This window comes from Vitis riparia, chromosome 7 (genome assembly GCF_004353265.1).
Source record: "Vitis riparia cultivar Riparia Gloire de Montpellier isolate 1030 chromosome 7, EGFV_Vit.rip_1.0, whole genome shotgun sequence".
In the NCBI taxonomy this organism is placed as follows: Eukaryota; Viridiplantae; Streptophyta; class Magnoliopsida; order Vitales; family Vitaceae; genus Vitis; species Vitis riparia.
The window spans coordinates 7480515-7502703 of NC_048437.1; the positions used below are offsets into that span (position 1 = coordinate 7480515).

Here is a 22189-nt window from a genome sequence, read left to right on the forward strand (position 1 = left end):
AGCCAAAGCTAAAAGCGAGCCAATCTCAAGCTGAATTCAATGGTTCAATTCATTTACGTATCTACCTTTTTGAGAACCTTGCATTTATATATATGATTTGAAGACATTAACCCAAGCTGGATTAATATAATTATTGAACCGGGTTGGCCCAGTTGATTTTTTGGAAGCAGCACTGGGTACGGACCGGGCAAGCCCGGCCCAATGAATAAGAGCTCGTGGGCCTTGGCCTGACCTGATGAGCCAATATGAATCGGGCATTAAAGCTAGCCAAGCACACCCGTGGTGGTCGCGGCGCATCTTTCTTTCGCCACAATCTGCAGAAGCTAACGTGCGCGGGTGGCGCCCCATGCGCAGGACCATCGAAGACATCGTCCGAATGTCTGTACAGCTCTACATCCAAAATCCTAACCATGTCTTCTCAGTCCAGTCAGCCAAAACCCTAACAATCTGAAAGCAGCCAAACCGGTTTAACAATGTCAATTACATCTCAAAACCTCTTAACAAATTCAAATTCTCGTATCAGCTTCTACATCGCAGACACCAATGTCACTCCTCTCAAAAACCCTAATCTCTCTCTCCCATTTTCTCTTAAACCCTTAGGAAACCTCACACGTTTTCAAATTCTCAATAATCCTACCAATTCGCAACCCTTGAGGACCCGTGGTTCCAGGGTCCAAGTTTTCCAATCCGAAGGTGCCGTACACAGAGAGACTGGGCGCAATAATCTCAATTTGGATTCTATTCTTTCAGTTGTTGAATTCCTATGTCTAGCATCGTCGGCCATTGTTTCGGTTGGCTTCGCCCTGAATTCTGCAGTTTCGAATCCGCAGAAGTCCGTGATGGTGGTATTGGGGAATAGGATTTTGCTGTGGCAGGCTGTGGCCTTGGTGGGTGGGGTTGTGGTTGGGTCGTGGATTCGGCGGCGGCAGTGGTGGCGGATTTGTAATGATACGGCCAAACCGGGAATTGAGAGTGTGAATTTGGTTGAGAGAATGGAGAAAATGGAGGAGGATCTTCGCAGCATGGCAACGTTAATTCGGGTGATGTCGAGGCAGCTTGAGAAATTGGGAATTCGGTTTAGGGTTTCGAGGAAGGCTTTGAAACAGCCCATTGCTGAGGTAATGGTGGCTTTCTTTTTCTTCTTTCCATTAGAAATTTATTACTAGTTTGGGCAATGTGAGTGTATCATAGAGGAACAGATTGAAAATAATTGAGGTAATGGTGGTTTTCTTTTTCTTTCTTAAATTTTATTTATTTACTTTTACAATTGTTTATCAGAAGATGTATTGCAATCAGTATTGGCGAAGCTGCAAATTTAGGAGAGAGATACGACATAGTTTTTTTTTTCTGAAGGACAATTTCCATAAATGAATTTTCAAAAAATTTGTTAGTTATTACTCTAATGATGCCTTTCCACCATGATGGGCACTTCAATTGGCCTTCCTTTTTGTTCCTGTTCCTCCTCCTGCTTGGATTGAACTGTTAGGTTCTACATTTTCTACAATAACAATACTACAAGTCCATGTGAACCACTTATATGGTTCAACCTTTCTCCTTTATCCACTCCGAGGACCAGCTTTGAAGCTCTCGTATTAGAAATTTATTAATTTGCTACATGAGATTTTAAAATTTTATCAAACCCTTGAATTGGGTTAGATGTTTCACAGTATCTATGATCATGTCCATAAGGACCATAACTGCCAACTTATAGATCACACATGTCATTATCACATATTTACTATGTTGTGACGGTGAAATTTTTTCCTTAAATAAAGAATTACTTGAAAGATGCTAAAACTAAAAGAGATAAACATAAGAGGCATATGCCAATTTTGTATATACAAAAACATTGAACATGAGTTTTGACAAGCTTGATGTATGAAACTTAATTGCATGGATTCATTATAGAATCAGATGATCTTCTTACTTTTTTAACCATCAATTTTAGCCCAGGTTCCAACTGGTTTCCTAATAGATATATGCTAAAAAAATTCAAGTCCTTATCAAGTCTCCAAAAAAGAAAAAGCAGATAGGATTTATATAGAGCATTCCAACCTATCCAAAAATAAAAAATTTACACTTTGTCAACAGTTAATAAATTCCAGCTTGGAAACAACAATGAAATCCATAGACACACTAGATTGAAAATACAATGTTTCTATAGAGGTGCTTTTCACCATGTCTTCCAAACATTCTTGCCCTTAAAACATCTTATTTTGTACTTTTCATATGCACTAAATAAAGGACAAAGGCACAAACCTCTAAAAACCTCCGATCTGTCCTCCCAACAGAATCTTCCACTGCCAGCCTACCAACAAATTATTTAAAGATCAAGGGAGTCCCCAACATATCATGAATAGAGAGAATAACAGAACCCATAAACTACACATCAGATCATAATGGATAAGGATGTGACAGCTGATTCCTCACATTGCTCATAAAGGCAACACCATCTAGCAAAAGACCAACCTTTTTCATGAGTTGATTTGTTATAAGAATTTTTGTCCATTTAGCCTCTTGTGTAGAGAAACAAACTTTCGATGGTGCCAAGGAATGCAGACCTCCTTAGAGAGAAGAGTTAAAAGCCTTTAGGCTTAAGAAGCTGCAAAATGATTATGAGTGGATTCCAACAAGAATGATGTTTTTTGCATTTGAAGCTATGTGGGGAAGAATTTTGACTTTGGACTAGTTGAAATGAAGAGGTTTGTCTTCGGGGAACAAATGTTACATGTGCAAAAAGGAAGAAGAGTCCATTAATCACATTCTCTTACACTATGACTCTGCAAGAATGTTGTGGCAATTGGTCTTCTCTGTGTTTGGGATAGAGTGGGTGATCCATTCTTCACCAAGATTGATGTTGTTAAGTTGGAATGTGTCTTACATTGGTAAGAGGCGAAAGAGAGCATGGATGATGGTCCCTTTGTGTTTATTTTGGACAATTTGGTGGGAAAGAAATTGGAGGGCATTTAATTAGGAGTTGGAAGTTGTTGAGAATTTTTTTTTTTTTTTAAATGTTGTGACGAAAGATGATTAGAAGGGAAGATAATTACCAAGTGATTTGGAAAGAAGCCAAAAAAGGACTGTATTTAGTCAAATCTTTCTATGAAGCCTTGGAAGTGGGGAGAACAATCCTTTTTACAACGAACGTTATTTGGAACCCATGGGTCCCGTCTAAGGTAAGCTTTTTTTCACCGAAAGCCAATTGGGGAAAAGTTTTGACTTTAGATAATCTCTAGAAGAGAAGGCGATCACTAGAGAATTGATGTTATTTGTGCAAATTAGAGGATGAATCTATCAATCGCATTCTTCTTCACTGCTCTAAAGCAAGGATTCTTTGGCACCTATTGTTTTCCTTATTCAGTGTAGATTGAGTGATCTCTTCCTTGATTAAAGATACCCTTTTAAGCCAGCATGACTCCTTTGTAGGGAAGAAAAGGAAAAAGGTGTGGAAAACTGCTCCCCTTTGTATTTTTTAGACAATTTGGTGAGAGCGTAATCAAAGAACTTTTGAAGATAAGGAACAAAATGATCAAAAGTTAAAACTTTCATTCCTATGTAATCTTTCAACATGTGTAAAAGTGAAGGCTCGACGCCTTTGATTTTGTAGAGTGGGTTAAGTCTTCTTGAGTGTCATGGGTGTTTTTTATATACTATTTTTTGAGGCTTTCCTTTAGGTGTTCCTTGTATATGTCATATGTACTCTAGTATACCTTTTTTCTATTACTAATTCATACATTCCTATCTTTACCTATCAAAAAAAACCCTAATCTCTTTATACTAAGAACCAGGAGGAGAACCATTTATAGAAATGCTAAATTTTTACTCACTATTACAGTTGCACAATCTTCAATCTTTGATATGTGCCTATGCAACGTCCCTATAGTCTTTTCACATAAGATCACACACTTTCTCTTCATTTTCTTTTATAACCCATATCTAATCTTGAAGTACATTTTAAAGAATTAATATAATGCTTTTTAAGAAAAAAATTTAAAATTTAATTTTATTAAAAACTATTCAAAATATTCAAAAACTTGTACTATAGTATATGATAATATGCACTTAAGAGTCAAGATGACATATTTCTTGGTGATATATGTTATTTTACAAATATAAATGTGTAGTATCATTGGTATTGCATTGTGTAGCACAAGTTTTTAACTATGTCATCATCTCTACTTACAATCCTTAGAGATCCTACTTAATAGACAAACTATTCCTATTATGATGTTGCCAAATCAATAAATGTTGTTACTAGTGATATCTTTTCTTTGTTGGAATATCCAGCATTTAAGTTTTGAAAATCTCCAAGTATCCTGTTATCCTGTTATTTGTTACATGACTGCTTTGAAAAGCTTCATTGGTGTTTAGGCATGATTTAACACAAGCTTCATTGACATTTAGACATGATTTAACACAAGGATAGATATTTGGACTTAGCTCTTGACATCTAATGTGTGATTTATTGTGTCTATTAAGGTTTTCTTTTTCTAGTCAACCCGTTCTAGGCTAATACCCTCCCTTACATGTGGCTCCACACCTACACATGGAGCAACAAATCAGCAGTTATGGATTACGAATAAATTGTCGAACTCGAGATTTCTAGCTACCAAAAGCTCTAATACCATGTTAAGCTTCCAATTGACCTAAGCTTAAGTTATTAATAAATAGGCCCGCATTGTATGCTAAACTAACACATGTTATTTAATGATTTAAGTTATTAAAAAATAGGCCCACATTGTAAGCTAGGCTAACACGTGTTATTTAATGATAGAATCTAACTGCCAGAAGCTTCACCCAAACATATTATTCATCTGATGAGCTTTTGGTATTTAGAAGCCTAGGATGTTGAGAAACCAAGTTGTCCAACTTTTTCAGTCTTCCTCTTTTGGCTAGTTTGGTTCTTTTGAGGAATGCTGGTTTAAAGTTCAATTTAGAAATCTTAGATTTGTTGTAGGAGTCGAATTTGAGGATTCTTTCTTAGTATTGGTTATGCTGGTTGACTGATCAAAGTCATGGTGGGTTACACCTATGAAGATGACAAGTTAGTGGGTGTTGGAGGGGTTAACCGAAAACATAATGGATAGATTTAGTAAGGAGACATTTATGCTCTGTAGCTCTGATTGAAGATTTGATCTTTTGACGGGTTGGAGTAGTAATTCATGCTGCCATAACTAATTTGGTTAAAATTCATCTGAATAATGACAAAAACTTACTGCACTTTTTCCCATAAGTCGCTGATGTTACTTATTCTGAAAGATTCTTCTTGTCATAACTTTGAACTTTTGTTTATGTCTGAAGACTGCAGTTTTGGCTCAGAAGAATTCTGAAGCCACTCGAGCATTAGCAATACAGGAAGACATTCTGGAAAAGGAGCTTGGTGAAATTCAGAAGGTTTTGCTGGCAATGCAGGTAGGTTTTTCTAATCATTTGGACTCTGATATGTGATGATTGTGATATTGCTTTGAAAACGCAAGTGATAGATATATCAAGGTCAAGATCACTAGTTAAGTAGACTGGTTTTGTATATACTTCAAGCTTAAAAGCCAAGGTCAAGTTTAATAGATTCTAAGATTTTCTGATTGCCCTTTGGCAGAACTTTTGATCTCTCCTTGCATCAGTGTTTTGTTTAAAGTTGCTTTCGAGTTGACAAAACTCCATAATCTTAGTTTTCAGCTGTTCTCTGACTACATGATAAGAGGGTATAGCAGGGATCTGAGCCCCTTTGGTTCTGTCCAGTTTGCCTCTTCTATTTGCATTGTTGCTATTCGGCAAACAATTTGGTTTGGTTCCTTTACCCTGTCAATATACCCCTTCAGGTTTGATCTTTTTTGGAAAATTTCTCATGCATTAACTACATTTGAGATTGCCATCTCTTGGAGGTAAATTTCATGATCATTTGGTACGTCATTCAATCTATGACCCTCTAAATATCTGCAGTAGAAGCAATATATTTTCTTTCTCTTCTACTGGCTAAGATACCATGGTGAACATTACCTTTAGTCTTTTGGTAGAAAAAGTCTTAACTTGTGTGATGATTTCATTGCATTATCTCTACTCAGCTTAATGTTTGCTAGGTCTAAGGAGAAGGGATTCAACCCCCTTAAGTTCTATCTGAAGCACAGAACTGAAACTCTTGGTTATTTTAAAAAATGATAATAGATTTTTGACATTCTTGCTGATATGTGTCGATTGCCTAAATATATATATATTAAATTCTTCACCTGATTGCATTCTTTTTACTTTGCTGTCTAACATGATGATAGATATAGAATTACAAAATGACTCAACTTCTATGAATACTTGGGAGAATCTTTGTAAAATCAGTCCATGAGTGCTTTGGGGTAGCCAGTCTTGAACCACCAGCTCAGGTTTTATAGAACAGTTTCAGTCCTGCAGACATACAAACAATAAGGTTATGTTTGGTTTCTAGAAAATACTTGGAAAGAAAAAAAATGTGAAGGAAAATGATTTTCTCATGTTTGGTCGTCCTATGAAAAATACCAAAGAAAATCAAATATAATTAAAATTAGTTAAAAACTTTTGCATTTTTCTCTATATCAATGAGTTAAAAATAAGTAAAATGAGTTTGAAGTAGTGAATAAAAATAATTTATTGACCTTTAATCTATTTTTTATTTTCCTTCACTTTTTCTTTATTTTTACTTTTCCTCTGTATTTTCTTTCCATTGTATTTCCCCTTAAATTTTCTAGGAACCAAACATACCCTAAAAGACATTCTTCAGGAAATTCACCCTATTGTCATGCTTTTTAGTTCGCCAAATAACCTTTTGTATTATTCTACTGCATGGAGAAAATTTATGAGACTGGTTTAAGTGAGCTTTTTGGTCAATTAACATAATCAGTTAAGTCATATTAAGTGTATTTAGTAAAACAACTTAATATTGTAACTTATAATTAAAAATAACTTGAGGTAAAAAAAGACAAAATAAATAACTTTTCTAATTCTAAATATTCTTTGCCTTAGTTAAGTTGTCCACGTCTCTTTCCTTCCTAGCTTCTCTATCATAATGTTATTACTTAATATTAACTAGGGTAAATATGTTAGTTTTCCAAACAATCTTAATACCTAGAATAAGAATTAATTAATAAATTTTAATTCAACAACTTAAGCACGATTTTAATAATCATTAAGCATTAAGTAGTAAATTTTACCAAACACCACTGAGGTTCACAAATTACATCCATTTAGAGTCTGCCATGTATCTTATTAGTTATCGTTAGATCCATGGATGGCCTTCTACATGCTATTATTTCTTTCAAATGCAATTTCGGGGTCCTAAAAGTGTTTATGATTCTAACATCTTGTATTTTTTTGTTAAATTTTTGCCATAGGAGCAACAACAAAAACAGCTTGACCTGATTCTTGCAATTGGAAAGGCCGGAAAGCTATGGGAAAACAGGCGGGGACAGAGTGAAGAACAAGATGCAATTGAAGCATGTGATTCTGCAGAGGTTGGGCAGATGAAAGCCCACCAAATCCCAGCTGCGGCCAGACAGAAGGGAACCAATAATGACAGAGCGTAGGATCTTGAAGCAACAAATACAAATGAGATTTGCTCATTTTGTTGGATTCAATTCCAACTTAATTTTTCCAATGTAACTCTGCTGGTTGGCATTATGGGGAATAATATTCTCAGCCATAGATATATTTCCTTGATCCTTCAATTTGCCATTCCAGAGGAAAAAGGAAAAACAACAAAATGGGTGAAAAATAAAGGAAAAGAGTATGGAAAGTGAGGTCATTTGTAGTTAGGAATTTCATTGTACTAGTGAGTGAATGGTTATCCTTCCACAAGAACATGTTATTTCAGTTCAATGTTGCTGGTGCTGTAATAAAATTTTGTAGAATGTTTCACAATTGCACTGATAATAGTTGCTTCTCTGAATCTGGGCAGATGCTTCAAAATTTTCGTATCCAACATTGCGTTTGGATTTGTCCATGTCACAGATGCTCAAGAGTAGGAAGAATCGCTCGGAACAACCAATTGACAATAGCTGACTGTGAGCAAATGGCTTGAATTTAAGAGGGACATTGCCCGTGTCAATCACCAATTTAACGATTACAGTCAGCTACTGGATCCTCCAAAATAGTAGTAGTTTTTTTGGGTATATTTTCAATGTTACGGCTTATATACATATTTTTTTCTTGTGTACTTTCAATAGTGGAAATGAGGAGTATTCCATGGGAACCGTTATGGTGCAATATTAACCCAGGCGGATGTGGGCTTTAGTTTCGGCTTGGCCTTGACCGAAACGCGTCGTTTTGATATTTGAATAGTTGATCGGCCACAGCGTAGTCACTACTTACTAGTTCATAAAAAGGCCATTCTGGGCCCTGATGCTCATAAGTGCTGGAGGGGTGGAATTGTTGCTTGTGTTCCTGAAACTTTGAGAGAGGGAGAAAGAGAGCGCAAAAATGGAACAACTGAGAAAACTGGAACAAGTGCAGAGGACAATGACATTGATGGAATCGGGTGGCTGCAACACCAATCATCAAGATTCTGACCGCTTCCTTGCAAATCTCATCCTCCTCTTGGTATGTTATTCCGACTTTTATCACTCTTATATCTGTCGCGTAGTTGGGGCATGTAGGTGGAGATGCCCTGCACCTTCTGCTTGAACTCTGATTCTCTGCCTTACCCTATGGGTATATGGCGGGACACACGTTTATTTGCAAACTTCTTCGTCGCTATCAACAATTCTGTGTCTTTATTTTAGTTTTTCCTTTTTATTCTCATAGAAATGAAACAAAGTTGCTAATCTTTGTTATTTTGGCACTTGCTGAAGATTCAACCTTGTGGAGAACTCAACATGGAAACCAAGTGCAGTTTGATTTCTGAACATCTGCCTAAGGTGAGGATTAATTAGTTAATTACTTTAATTCCGTCTGTTCCCCTGTCATATGCTGCAATGGGTGTGCTTATATTTTACTGTTTTGATAGATTTCAGTTGGATTTCTTGAGGATGTATCGCGCTCTCTAACTGAAGAAGGTATAATGGAACTGTAAAACAACTATGGGGGTTGTCCTGTTTTTAGCTATTGTCTTTGTTCCTTTTCTCTAGTACATGATGCAGTGCCATACTTTATAAATTAGTTGTTCTGCTGGCATTGGCTTCTCATAACATTTGAACAATATACATTAAACTTAAATTTTCTTTCAGGTGTTCAGAAAAATATTGTTCAAAACACTTTCCCACTTTCTCACGATACTAAGACAGATATTGGTCATTCTGAAACTGATTTTGAAGACATGGCCATGATTAGGTTGGATGCAATGCAAAGAGCAAATTCAACCCTTGAAGATTTTGTAAGCAATTCTTTATTCTTAAGGTGTGAAATTTTAGTGATACCCGATTCTTGAAATGTACCTAAAGCTATTCTATCTCGGAAGCCCGATGGATGAATTGATTTTAGGTTCCACATAAGGCCAGGCTTGTGTGTACTGTTTGAATATATCATGATGATTAATTGGTCAGATGATTGAACAGTTGCAATCCTGTATCAGCTGCATGAATTAATGGAAATACTGAATAAATAGGGTCCTTTCTTTTCAAAAATGAGTAATTCACTTTCTTGTAGCATTTAAATGGCTATATGCTTTCCTTTCCCTTCAAACAGGGGTGTTTCAGGATTTGTAAATGACTTCCTTGCTTTTTTATTTGAATGATGTCTCCTTATTGCCCCAAGTTTTGTGTTAGTATGTTAAAAGCTTTGTACATCATCCTTGATCAATTTGACCAAGTTTCTGATAGAGTTCACATTCCAGTTTACGCAAATTACTTGGTTTAATAATCATTTTAGCGTATATTAGAATGTAGATGTCTATTATAATGCTTTTCAATTGCATGAATTGACATGAACTAGTATCTACATCCACTTAAAGATGCTACTTGCATCAATCTTTTTCCTTTTTCGTGCCATTTGTATGTATGTGTGTGTGTTATGATTTGCCATCCTTTTATTGATAAAAAAAATATATTGTCTTATCCTAGTTGCAAATTGTTTTACATCTAATAGTTCATAGGATGATGTAACAATTGTGATTGTGCATGCAATTGGCAGTGCAGGTCTTATTTTATGTTTCATGGAATGGATGTAAATGCACCACAATCAATATTCAGATATTTGCCCATGCTTTCATTCACTGAGAGTTATATTTATCAGGTAACAATTCCAGCCAGAAAAATTTGTATGGTTATCTTTTCACCGAAAGGAGAATCATTGAATAAGACTTGATGAGCTTTATTAAAGTGACTAAAGCAGTTCTTGGTTACTGCAATCATTTCTACTATTGTACTTTCAAAAGAAGTATGGGTCATTATTATTCCTTAATTCTTCCCTGTGCTTTATTTTCCTTGAGAAGATGACCTTGTGAAATTAATCAACCAAAACTTATGCAAGGATTGTTCCAAAGCAGTGCAATTGTAAGCTGCACAGTGTTGCAACAAATTGAATCCTCAAGCTTGTGTACCCTGAGCAACTATATCTGTTTCTTCATTTTTTTCCTCACAGTTAATGTTTTTTTGGTGGTACAGTTGGACACTTGGAATGAGAAAATGTTGCATATACCAACCAATGGAAATACTGTTGTAGGAGGATCCAATGTGGTAATACAAATAACTCCTGAAGCACTCATAGAATATAATATATAGATAATGAACTTTTCCTTGGCCAATGTGATTCCAACTGAAATTCAGGAAAAAAATCGGAGTGGGATTATTAAGCTCATGGAGGTGTTCCAAACTGATCCATTTAGACCACTTGTTCTTTTATTTGAGCATCATGGACTCTTGACAGAAAGGTCCCATCTCTTTCTTACTGATTTTTCTTTTGTGAGCAAAGACAAAAATTGAGCTTTGAAATTTTCAATTCTGAATTTTCTTGTCCCTATTTTGCTTGATGAATTCAGGATAAGGGAAGAATTGAGATGTGGAGAAGAGTATTGGGATCTGGAAAGAAAGCTTTGTTGTTTATTACTGACCAAAAACAAGGTAGATGAACCATCAGTGCCTCTCTTGGTGAAATTGATGGACTAAAGTTTCCAACCTTATTTAAGTCATTTTGTGTAGTGCACATATGTTTTCTTGAAGTTTCATTGTGCGCTTTTCTATAACATCTTTTCATTTGCTGATCTCTGTGTGTGTGTGCGTGAAGCATTTTGGAACTTGAGCTACATTTCCTAGTACTTTTTCAGATAAAAGGTCAATTTAATGGCCAAACCTTTCTTTACATATTCCCCCTTTAAGACGTTCCTGTCTACATCATCATTCTTAGGAGAAAGTAGTGGACCAGCGATTCTTTGTGCATGATCTATGTGGAGATTCTATTTTTTGCATGCAGGAACCTTTCATGCACACTCTCTTTTCTTACTTTCTGAACCTAAAAAATTGGGAGTGTAATTGTTAGGAATTGAGAGTGTAATTGTTAGGAATTTAATGCTTGTAGAAATCTTCCATTCAAGTATTTATCCAGCAAAGAAATTAACTTAGCAGTGAAGCATGGGAATGCTCTAGTGCTGTAGAAATTCTGATTAAAGATGTGCTGCTCAGGTTTCAATAGAAGATGTGATGAGGGCAATTCATCTTAAATCCTTTGATTATCGAGTGCTGAATCTTCTGTTGTATCAGTTGAGAGGAGCAAAGGTAATTTCCTGTAATACATTTTTTGTGGTAATTAGTTGGGAACTGATTAACTCTGTTAACACCTATTCTGCCAGCCATGTAATTACAGTGGACATCTTCACTAATATTGTACCCAACCCTAAGAAGGAAAAAAAGTAAAAGAAAAGAAAGATCTTGCTAAATCACCTGTGCAATAATTTCTGTATTATGATATACCTTATTGAGTTTCTAGCTGGGTTTGTGCTAGAACTCTTTACTAGATATGATTATTCGTTTTTCTTCCAACATTTGTGGACCAAAATGTATTGAAAATTATGTTTGAGTGTACGGTTACATCTCTTTTTTTCTTTAGTAGGTAACATCTTTTTCTCTCCTTGTCGGATGCTCAAACATAAAACTTCCCACATTCACACCCCAGTCCTTGGCCACTTGAACCAAACCTGGAGGGCTATGGTTGGTTTTAATGTATAATTAAAACAAGCGTAGTTTTGTCTAGCTCTTTAGTTTCATCAACATCTCACACATCTTTTCCAATCAAAAGATTTTTGATAGCAAATCTCCAATGTGCATGATTTGAACTATTGAGACAAATAGAGCTGGCTTTCTCTCATGAGTCATGACCAGAAGAAGAATTCATAAAGCCCAAAGAGTCTAAATGGATTAAAAAAAATAACTAGCCAAAAACTCAAAGAATAACCACACAATTTGGATGCTGAGAGGAATATCTAACTAGTCAGAGAGCAAAAGTGCAATCAGATTGTAGTACAATGCCGGAATCCCTCAACAACATATGATTGAATAAAATTCCAATTGCAGACAAACCCACTTTGATACCATGAAAATTTCTCAAGAGTGATGCAAAATAAGGAAGGAAAACCCCCCAAAAAAGATCTGTCATTTACAACAATTCATTTCAGCTTTGAACATTGAGCATGGAAGATACTTTCTACAGCAAAAGAAAACCTAAAGATATAAATACAATGCTAAAATTGTAAAATACGAAAAAAAAAAGACAATACATTAACAGTTTGATCTACTAAAATTTTCATTTTATTGCAAGCTACTTAAATGCTGTGGTTGTTTTGATCCTAGTATAATGGAATTCTCTATATTGTCTTTTCAAGCTGTTGGAACAAGTATGTTCCATTAGATTAATATGTTCTTGTTGAAGCTCTGTGAAGGTTAATGACTTGCATATGGAATTTCTATCAATCTCGGAATTCCTTGTAGAGGTGTCTGACGATTTGTAAGTTCTTTTCTCCTTGTGATTTTCCACCAATGTGCTTTTAGGGAAACATGTTTTTGTAGTTTATAGTCAAAGAAAAGGGTATGGAACTGTATGGGTGTGGCTTTTGTCTGCTCATAAGTGATTGCCTGTTTGTATTATTTGCCACTAGTGAGGCATTGGCATGAGCATTTGCATGCACTTTCCATTTCCTAAGCTGGCTATAGTGTTGTAGAATATGTAAAAGTGCATTGTTACTTTTGGGCTATTGTTTTCTCAGTACCATGATGACTAATCCTACAATGTGTCAATGTTGAAATTCATGTGCCAAGCATAACAATTTTTGCTTGATAACAAGACGCCACAATGATGCTGTAGGTTTGATTATGAGGTGAGCAATTATAGATAGGTTTCTAATTAATTTTTGTTCAGAATCTGCTTATCCCTTTCTTACTCGATAAATTATTGTTTCTTGTGTAGGATGATGTGCTAGAGAATAATTTTAATATTTTGCGCATGTTTGTCAGAATATATGGAGCTTCAACAGCACAGACCATGCTGGTGAGTATGCCAACTAGATCTTTAATAGAATGAATAAAGCCACTTCTTGGAACATTAGTTTGTTCTTTGGATGTCAGTCATATATTCATATATATCTTAAGACAAATCTTGGCAAATTTTGGAGATCTTAAAACATTAAAACTATTAATCCTGATTTTTTTTCCTGTCACAATGTGAAAAATTTTCTATCATATAGGAAATATTGTATGCAGTAGATGTGGTCAATATCTATGATTTGCCCTGTTACCTGATCAATAAAATGGTAGCATTTTTTAGGAGGCTGTGGTTTTGATCTTAATTCCAAAGGGGCTTTTTTTTCTTTTTTCTTTTTTTTCTCTCTCTAATTATCTTTGGTTAATTTACAATCTATATTATATATTATGGAGGAAATGAACTATAGCTATTTCTTGTGCATTGTTTACTGTGGCACTTGTCTTCTTAAAAGCATAATCCTGAGTAGCATGACACCTGGAAACTGTGAAGGTTCTTCTACTTTTTGCATTTGCTATTTTTTTCCCTTTTATGGGTGTTCGGGGTGTGGGGAACTGTTGGTTGTCTAAAAGCATATGGACCATCCATATGTTTAAAATTCCAAAGGAGGCAAAAAAGACAATTCCTCCATTCATTTAACAAAGTGATTTTGTAGCAGTCTTGATGGGTGTTGGTTCTGAATTAGTCCGAATTTTATTCTTCACTTCTTGGAACACCTTAATGTTTATTGATTTATTTAGTTGATTTTGATAACTGAATCCTTGTATGAACTCTAATATTCATTGGTAAACTGTGGTTGCATTTTTAAAAATGATTTGCTTTTAGGCAAAATGCATTAGTGAGGCTGAAGAGAAGTACGATCATTTACTGAAAACTTTGGATCCCCAGCTGTCATCAAAGTACCGGAGAAGATGTGAAGAAGCCACTAAAGAAGGTAGTTTATCACCATTAAAAGTCTGGATTATATAAAATCAAGACCACTTACCTTCCTCTTTAGAACATGATTTAACCATGTTGAAACTTCTTAGGCGGGAAGATATCTGGACATGCTCTTGGGACATGGAGTATGCCGCCTGCAATTGTGGACGAGGACTTGTATAGATCCAATGTGTTAAGTTCTAGATCAACAATGGTACCTCCTGATAGACATAGTTTGGAATGATGCTGAATTCAAATCCCTACCTGCTAGCTATGCAGCATGCCATGATTGTGCTTCAGCACTCAGAAAACATGTCTTCCACCTCCAATTTTTGCTCTGATATAGCTTTACCAGGTACATCCCCATTTGTTGGTTGTCTCGTGAAGTTGGCTTTCTTGTGATTCTGAACCATTTGGTTACAATAGTCATTAAGGCAAATTTCCAGTTCTATCTTTGGTTTGCAAATCAGTTTGGAGTGGCTTATAAATCAAATGGTTCAAGAGCAATGAATGATTATGTCTTTTACCAGCAGAATCTCTTTGCAATTTTGTTAGTTCTGCTTAGAACATCTTTACTTACATGTGACACCCAACCATGATTTATAATGCCAGTCAGGCCAATCAAAACTGACATATGTCTTTTTGGTATCAAAATACATTTCAATTCATGTGTCCTAGTCCTAGGCTTTCCCAATGTCACTTTTCCAGACCCCCATATCCTTCCCGCCTAATTGCAGTAAAAATACAAAATTTTCCTTAACATTTCCATCTGCTTGCTGATGAAAACCCAGAAAAGGAAGAGAAATGTAACTTCTGACTTACCTAAGCTGAATCATACTATTAGTCTCAGTTGAATTTAATGGAAAATCTTAATTTTACCATATCCTATGTCAATTTTCCTGGAATTTCAGATGAATTTCTTTTGGGTCAAACGAATATAAAAAGTAAAGAAAGTGCAAGGAGATATTGTGGACTTTTGTGTTCCACAGGAAGTAGCAGCCGAGAAATTAGTGATTTTTTTTTTCCTTTTATGTGTGTATAGCCGTATAGGGGCGGTTCACAGGACATAGGCCTACCGTATTTGTCAACATTAGATAGAGAATTGATTCTCCGAGATTAGCATAGGGATGACATGAACAGTTTTGTCTTTTGTAAGTGTCCTATCTTACAAGTTGCAACTGAAAACACTGCCACTCCACATCACTCCTTAGTATTTTCTACCTTTTGCATGCTCCTCTCTGTTCCACCATCATCATTTTTCCCTGAGTTTTAAGTAATAATGGAATAAAAAAATAAAATAAAACAGTATTTAATGATTTTTAGTGCCTATTTGATAATGTTTTTTGAAACTTGTTTTTAAAAACCGTTTTTAAGTTAAAAAATAAAATCAAATGGAGAAAGAAAAAAAAACCTAAATACAATAGTTATCGTAGTTTAACAACTCTCTATATCCACTTACTCTAAATTTTTCCCAAGATTGAGGCTATTCCACCTATCCAAAAGTTTATAAAGATTCCCACTTTTGATTGTTTGATTTGAAATTCAAGAAAGGAGATGGATTCTCTTACGATGAAATTTGCTTTAACCTTTTATATGTTAACCTTTTGAAGATTGCTTTGAATTATAAGGTCTTATTCAATTTTAAAGACATGATCATGATAGATAGTACTTCCAAATTAAGGATTATTGAAAATACATTTCTTTATTTCACTTTTAACATATGTTTGATATGGAACAAAATTCTTAATATGCAAAAGCTAATAATTGACATTTTATTAGCTTCTAATCTAATAATTAGAGTAAAAATTGTCACAATTATAACTTTGTCATGATTGAAAGTTTATGCTACTAATTAACTTTATTTCTAATGATAACGTCGTTTCATACATTTTGTTTCTAAGAATTTATTAAGTTTCAATTACAAATTGAATGGAAGGTCTAGCGACTGATTCTCATACTAAATTTTTTTAAAGATTGGATCAGTTCATTTTGCATGATAATTATCAATTTTTTTTTGCATCATGAATATTTTGTTTTGTTCAATTTGAGATAAAAATATAAGATTATCTTAAATATTTTGAGGGAATGATCTATTTCTTACGTCACTCTATGAATTTCCTATAATTTGATCTTACGAATAGTAAGTGACAAACTTTCACTCGCTTAAAAGTTTTTAACTTGAGTTTTTTCCTTGTGGTGACACTAATACAAGATGCGATCGTTCTTCTTATGTTTTTATCTTATGTACTTGTTATTGTTGAGCTTCATCAATTGAATTGTAAACTTATTTCATCCTCAAACTTTGCGCATTCTAGAAATTATGATTTGAATTCATAAAATAATAATAATAATAATAATAATAATAATATGAATAGACTCCTTCAATATAAGAGGTCTTATTTGAAAACTATGTAACCCTTATTTGAAATTGAATACTCAAGGATAATCCTGACGTCCAATTTTCATTCAATTTTTTCAAATTATTTTTAGTGTTGAGGATAAAACATATATTAATACTTTATTTAAATATAATATGTGGTGATGTTAATGTTTCAACTTAAATATCTTAAAAAATTATTTTGATTAGGATTGATTTTATAATTTCTTATAAAGTAATATGTATTCTAGGATCTAAAAAATTGTGTTCAATTCTATGTTAGATATTGAATGTTTCAAACTGATGAATCACTAATCGAGACTTCTTGATAACATAAACTATGATACACATCATATGAGTAAGTCAAAATTAGTATAATTCATGTCCAAGATGTCTTTTTTTTTTTTTTTCAATAAATTATCCAACCATATTTAATATATAAATAAAAATATTTATACATATCTTATGAAAAGACAAGCAATAAAGGAACAATTTAAGAACTTTGCCATTTTCTAAAACAGTAGAGAGTTGATGAGAAGGGGGTTGAGCAAATTGAATGAAATTAATTAGAAAAGAAAGATGGAGGTGGTGGAAGTCGAACAACCCCTGACTGGAAAAAAAAGAAGAGACAGCTCAGGTCATGACACCTAAAACTTGAAGATACTGTCCCCTTCTGGTATGGCTGATTTGACATCTATCCAAAAGGCATCGTCCTTGTTGGCCCACTCTCCACCTATTGCTTCTCTCTGCTCTATTTCTCCAAGCCCAGTTCACTATTTATTTGACTTTCAGGGTTCCAATTCTCAGGCTTGGCATCTCTCTCTCTCACACACACTCCCCAGTCCCACTGCATCCTTTCAAATGTCTTTCTAATTTCTGAAAGGGGGAACTACTACTTTGATTTTTTAAGAAACCTGTGACTTTGTTCAGACTCCAAATTGAATCCTGAAGAATGGTCAAGTGAAGATATGAAGTTCAAAACCATGGTAGGTAACTGGATAGAGTGGATAAATATATTTTGAGATGTTATGTTTAAGATTATGACAGGGAATGACCATCATAGCTAAATAATATCACACTAATCATCTAATTAAATTGTAAAATAAGTAGTCAATCAAGCCCAGTTTCCCAGACATCCGGGCTACTTAGACAAGACAACCATCCCTTTTGGGAATAATGAAAAAAAGGTGCAAAAATGCATAAATTAGCATCATGATAAAAGGGCAAAGGGAGCCACCATTGTGAGCCAATGCCACTACTCTCTGTAGGAATCGTGTCTAATGAATAAATCAGGCATTAGTCCAACATCACAAAAGCAAGGGTCCTTAAAGGGCGTATATTGGGGATGGTAATCAACATGAAGTACTAAATTAATCAAAAGAAGATATTTTGAAGCAAGAGCAATCATTCAATCTTTCATGACTTCTTCATCCTTATTCCTTGTTAGAGAATCCAACACACCCAGCAAACAGAACCCCACACCCTCGTTTTTATTCTTGGATTTGTTGGTTTCATGGTCAATGTGAAAATGATTTCTCAACCAATGGCTTTTGTCTGGCTTTCATTTTTGTAAGGAATTTTGTTTTCAATTCTAGCTTGAAAGTTAGGTATACCAATAATTAAATGTCCATAAAAACATAGCACGTTTCTTTTAATGAATTTATAAAAGCTTGGACATGACTTGTTAAAATGGGGGTTTTCAGATAAACATCACCCCCCATGGGAGAGCTGAGTGTTCTGTTGCCATTTTGAGAGGTAACAGAGCCTCTAAATTCATCGATAGGGTCCATTCATGGATTCCCACTTTCATTTTACCCTCCAATTTGTCATTATCATATCAGTGAGTTCCTTTTCTTTTACTCAGAGTATAGAGGAAGCAAAACCATATAGAGATCTGTCAGAGCCTCAGAAGTTTATGCCCTGATTTTGAGAGCAGATGGCTTTACTACATTCTAAAACCGAAAAGGAAAATGCTAACTGGTTGATAGAAAATAAACCCCCATTAGAACATGAAGGGCAGGTTAAGTTTCAGGACTTCAGGACTTCACTTCCACCGAAATATGTACATCCTTAAGAGCACATAAAAGTTCATACAGGAAAGTGTAAGCAAAGTAGTAGTAGCAGTAGTGAAAAGGTTCTAACAGAAAAGCAGAGAGCAGTCATAGAACTTCAGCACACTTTCACCCACCTCAAGGAGATTGGGGCCAATCAAATCCAGCATTATCGGCATCAAAACCATTGTAGAACCTTAATTCTAGATCATCCATACTTTCATCTTCCCAGGCGGCATAGAGCTCATCATCATAATAGTCCATCTCGCCGGCCACAAAGTCCCAGGCCAAGTAGCCAGATGAACCTGAGTAAGCAGAGCAATCATCCCAGCCATTTCCCTCATAACAATCTATGACCTGAGGTCCAACCACCTTCAATCCCGAGAATTTCTTGATAAGCTTCTCATCAAGTCTGACACTCCAACACCCTCTTACATCCAGTAATTCAAGCTCACAGCAGCTTGCAAGTATCTTGAGCACAGGTTCTGTACTAACTAGCAGGTAGGCAATCTCAAGGTTCTTGAGCTTGGGCATAGTGGCTGCAATAGCAAGGGCCTCATCATCTTGGGTGAGCTTGTCAATTATCTCCAGTGGATGCATGATTCTTCTCAAGCCCGTGAGGAATTTACAATGCTTACCAATGGCCTCCAGGGCAGGGGCCCCCATCTTTCTGCAGTAGCTCACATCCAAGAAAGTTATGGTGGAGAGTTTCCAAGCCACCTCTTCCACTATTGGGTCACTTATTTCACTTCTTGGCAGCCTCAAGGTCTGAAGAGATTTGGCACTTGCAACCATAAATAACAGCAAATAAGTGATATAATAATAAAATCGACACCAATAAATCTATGATTAATCTGCACAAACACAATGCAAGAATTGGTTTAATCAGAGTCTAAGACAATCTGTTAGCTTCTATGGGTGGGTTGTATGAGAGAAATTTGAAGCATTGATGGAAATTTTTCACAGAATTCAGTTGCCAATCTTTTGCAACATAAACCCTAATCAGTCTCATTGCTGTTTATTTAAAAAACTCAAATCACTTAATCAGAGAATAAATCTATCCTACAGGAGAGTTAAAATTGGCAATGTGGCACATACTGGTCTGCAACAAAGGAAAAACTGGCATCAGTCGGGAGGCCAGAAACACAGAGCTTGCGATGTGAGCCAGCGCTCCTGGTCATTAACATTTCGAGCATTCGATCAAGGTTCTCAGGGCTGGATCGCTGGCTCCATTCCACAATGTCTATCTCTTGCCAGCAGTAAGGCCCCATCACTGTTTTTCTCCATGATTTGCAGACCCTTGGGATTACAGTGAGTATCTCCTGAAGAGACAGATTGCTAAATATGAGTCCAAGCGCATCTGGTATCAATTCATCCCAGCTCCGGAACTCGCATCCTTCGTCCATCTAATCTTCCTTCTTTACTGCTATAAGAGAAGAAGAAGAAGAAGAAGAAGAAGAAGAAGAAATATCAGAGGATGATAAGCAGATGAATCACACCAAAAACATGAATCAAGAGAATGGATTCAAGTATATGAGGAAGAAAGGTTGTTTCCTTATAGATGAACGAGGAGGAAAACGGACCCAAAATACAAATTAAGAAGCTGCATGCAGGAATCAGACCGACAGGGTTCATGTTAGGATAAGGCTGAGACAGAGAGCATGATCAGAATTGGGCACCCATCATTGTTTTCATAATCATCAACATCAAAGGGAAAAATGAAAAGGAGAGGGGAAAAGGGAAAAGTTTTTTTTCTGAAAATCCAGGTCTTGCAATCACAAACAGAGAATAGGTAAAAACTGAAAAAAAGAAAAAGGGGTTGAGATCTGACGCCCCACCCATGTTTCAAAAGCTAAACAGAGTTACAGAAGAAAGAACGGATCAAGAAGTCCAAAATTTGCGAAAGCAGAACCAGAGAGGGAAGAAAATCAAGCAATTACCGTCGCCAGAAAACATCACAAGGGTCAATTTCCACAAGAAAAAGGAAACAACTTTAGGGAAATAAGAAAACCCATTTTCCAAAGCAAACAATTCCAAACCTCGTGTGAAATAAAATGAAAGAAAATCAAGGCCCCATAAGAATAAATTCACCAAAAATAACAGAACCCAAATCTTGTATACGTTCAAGAAACCAAAGCTGCCAAGATCAGCCATACCCAGATGAGAAAATTCCTCAAGGCAAACAATCATGCGAGAAGGAGATGAAACAAAGCCTATAGAAGAGGAATTCCATTACACAGTGGATCAACCAAGTCACCAAGCAAGCACCCAATCAGACCAGAATGAGAAGCCCGAAGCCTCAAAAGCAAACAAAGAGAAAAAAACAGGGTCATCAATTCACCATTATAACAATCACCATCACAATTTAATGCATTGCACATAAAAAAATTGTGAAATAAAAGAAGTCCTCGGAATCACACCAGTGTACAAGAAAAACTAGTACAAGTTAAAGAAAAAGACGATGATGGACAAGTAGAAGAAAGAGGAATGTGGGAATACCGGTTCTGGGTCTTCTTGGATCTGCAAATATCCGGTGAATCCAGCTGAGACGGAGGCTGTGGAAGAATTTCTAGAGAAAGTGGGCTGGCATACGGCCACCTACATCTAAGCAGAGTTGCACCAAACAACCAACAAAAGAAACAAAACAGGCGTAACAACAATATTCTCACTCAGAACAACAAACATAATCCTCTACAAAAAAAAAAAAATTAAAAAAAAAATTTGATAAAGCAATTACTTCTCTCCTTTCCAGTAAATATCTCTCCTGATTGCCACAAGCTCTGCTGATCTTGCCACGTTTAAAAATATATATATATATTTTTCTGCTTCTTTCAACTGGATTTCGTAATGTAAAAGATGCAATAATAGAGAGAAAGATAAAGACAGGTCTTTTTCCTTTTCATCTGTACTCTCACCTTTTAATTTTAATCCATCTTTATGTGCCCATGTTTTTTCTCAATCATATGTTGGCCTTTATTTTTTATAAAGATTCCCATGTATGCTTTCTCAATTAGCCACTACTTCACTCACCATCACTTCAAAAATTTCTTGTTTCTCACCAGCTCTAAATGTTATCATACATACTATTACAAGTCTTTTGAGTGAGTAACCGCACTAGTGGACTTTCCCCTTGAGAAAGTATGAAATACTGAGGGCGCCAAGTAAAGTACCACAGGCACATAAAAGAAGAAAACTAAAACCAGGCTATGGGGGTGAAAGAAGTAGTGTCCCAATCTGATGTATAGATTGGGCAAAGCCTTGAATGGACCCTCCTCTAGCCTCTATGACTGTGAAGATGGAGTGGGGTTTGGGTTTTGGTTTTGAAGGTGGTAAATGCCCTTTTAGTCAGCCCCCAGTTGACAGTAGCAGCTTGGTTGGCCACCACCGGTCAGGAAATTTAATGGTTTCATTTATGTTACAC

The 22189-nt window shown here is 35.6% G+C and overlaps 3 protein-coding genes across 11 annotated transcripts; 2 read left to right on the plus strand and 1 right to left on the minus strand.

Moving 5' to 3' along the window:
* The first annotated feature begins 294 nt into the window (after positions 1 to 294).
* On the plus strand, positions 295 to 7881 carry LOC117918610. The gene is made up of 3 exons (XM_034835380.1): positions 295 to 1118; positions 5302 to 5412; positions 7356 to 7881. The coding sequence occupies exons 1-3, from the start codon at positions 474 to 476 to the stop codon at positions 7545 to 7547; spliced, it is 948 nt and encodes a 315-aa protein (XP_034691271.1). The 5' UTR covers positions 295 to 473; the 3' UTR covers positions 7548 to 7881.
* Positions 7882 to 7998: 117 nt separating this feature from the next.
* LOC117918609 lies at positions 7999 to 14870 on the plus strand. Of its 6 annotated transcripts, XM_034835374.1 has the most exons (15): positions 7999 to 8088; positions 8187 to 8559; positions 8811 to 8876; positions 8966 to 9014; positions 9186 to 9354; positions 10092 to 10188; positions 10560 to 10631; positions 10722 to 10825; positions 10934 to 11015; positions 11574 to 11666; positions 12827 to 12891; positions 13249 to 13261; positions 13351 to 13431; positions 14248 to 14356; positions 14451 to 14870. In XM_034835374.1, the coding sequence occupies exons 2-15, from the start codon at positions 8440 to 8442 to the stop codon at positions 14582 to 14584; spliced, it is 1254 nt and encodes a 417-aa protein (XP_034691265.1). In that variant the 5' UTR covers positions 7999 to 8088; positions 8187 to 8439; the 3' UTR covers positions 14585 to 14870. The 6 variants fall into 6 exon arrangements, with proteins under 6 accessions (XP_034691265.1, XP_034691266.1, XP_034691269.1 ...); XM_034835375.1 differs by having other exon boundaries at positions 7999 to 8559; positions 9186 to 9331; positions 10087 to 10188; XM_034835378.1 differs by having other exon boundaries at positions 7999 to 8559; positions 9289 to 9331.
* A 3804-nt stretch (positions 14871 to 18674) lies between these two features.
* On the minus strand, positions 18675 to 21981 carry LOC117919037 (F-box protein FBW2-like). Of its 4 annotated transcripts, none has more exons than XM_034836080.1 (3): positions 21268 to 21981; positions 19867 to 20191; positions 18675 to 19552 (listed from the first exon to the last, which is right to left on the minus strand). In XM_034836080.1, exons 2-3 carry the CDS (start codon positions 20172 to 20174, stop codon positions 18907 to 18909), a joined length of 954 nt encoding a protein of 317 aa, XP_034691971.1. In that variant the 5' UTR covers positions 20175 to 20191; positions 21268 to 21981; the 3' UTR covers positions 18675 to 18906. The 4 variants fall into 4 exon arrangements, with proteins under 4 accessions (XP_034691971.1, XP_034691970.1, XP_034691973.1 ...); XM_034836079.1 differs by having other exon boundaries at positions 19867 to 20194; XM_034836082.1 differs by lacking the exon at positions 21268 to 21981 and adding an exon at positions 20925 to 21013 and having other exon boundaries at positions 19867 to 20194.
* Positions 21982 to 22189: the final 208 nt, after the last annotated feature.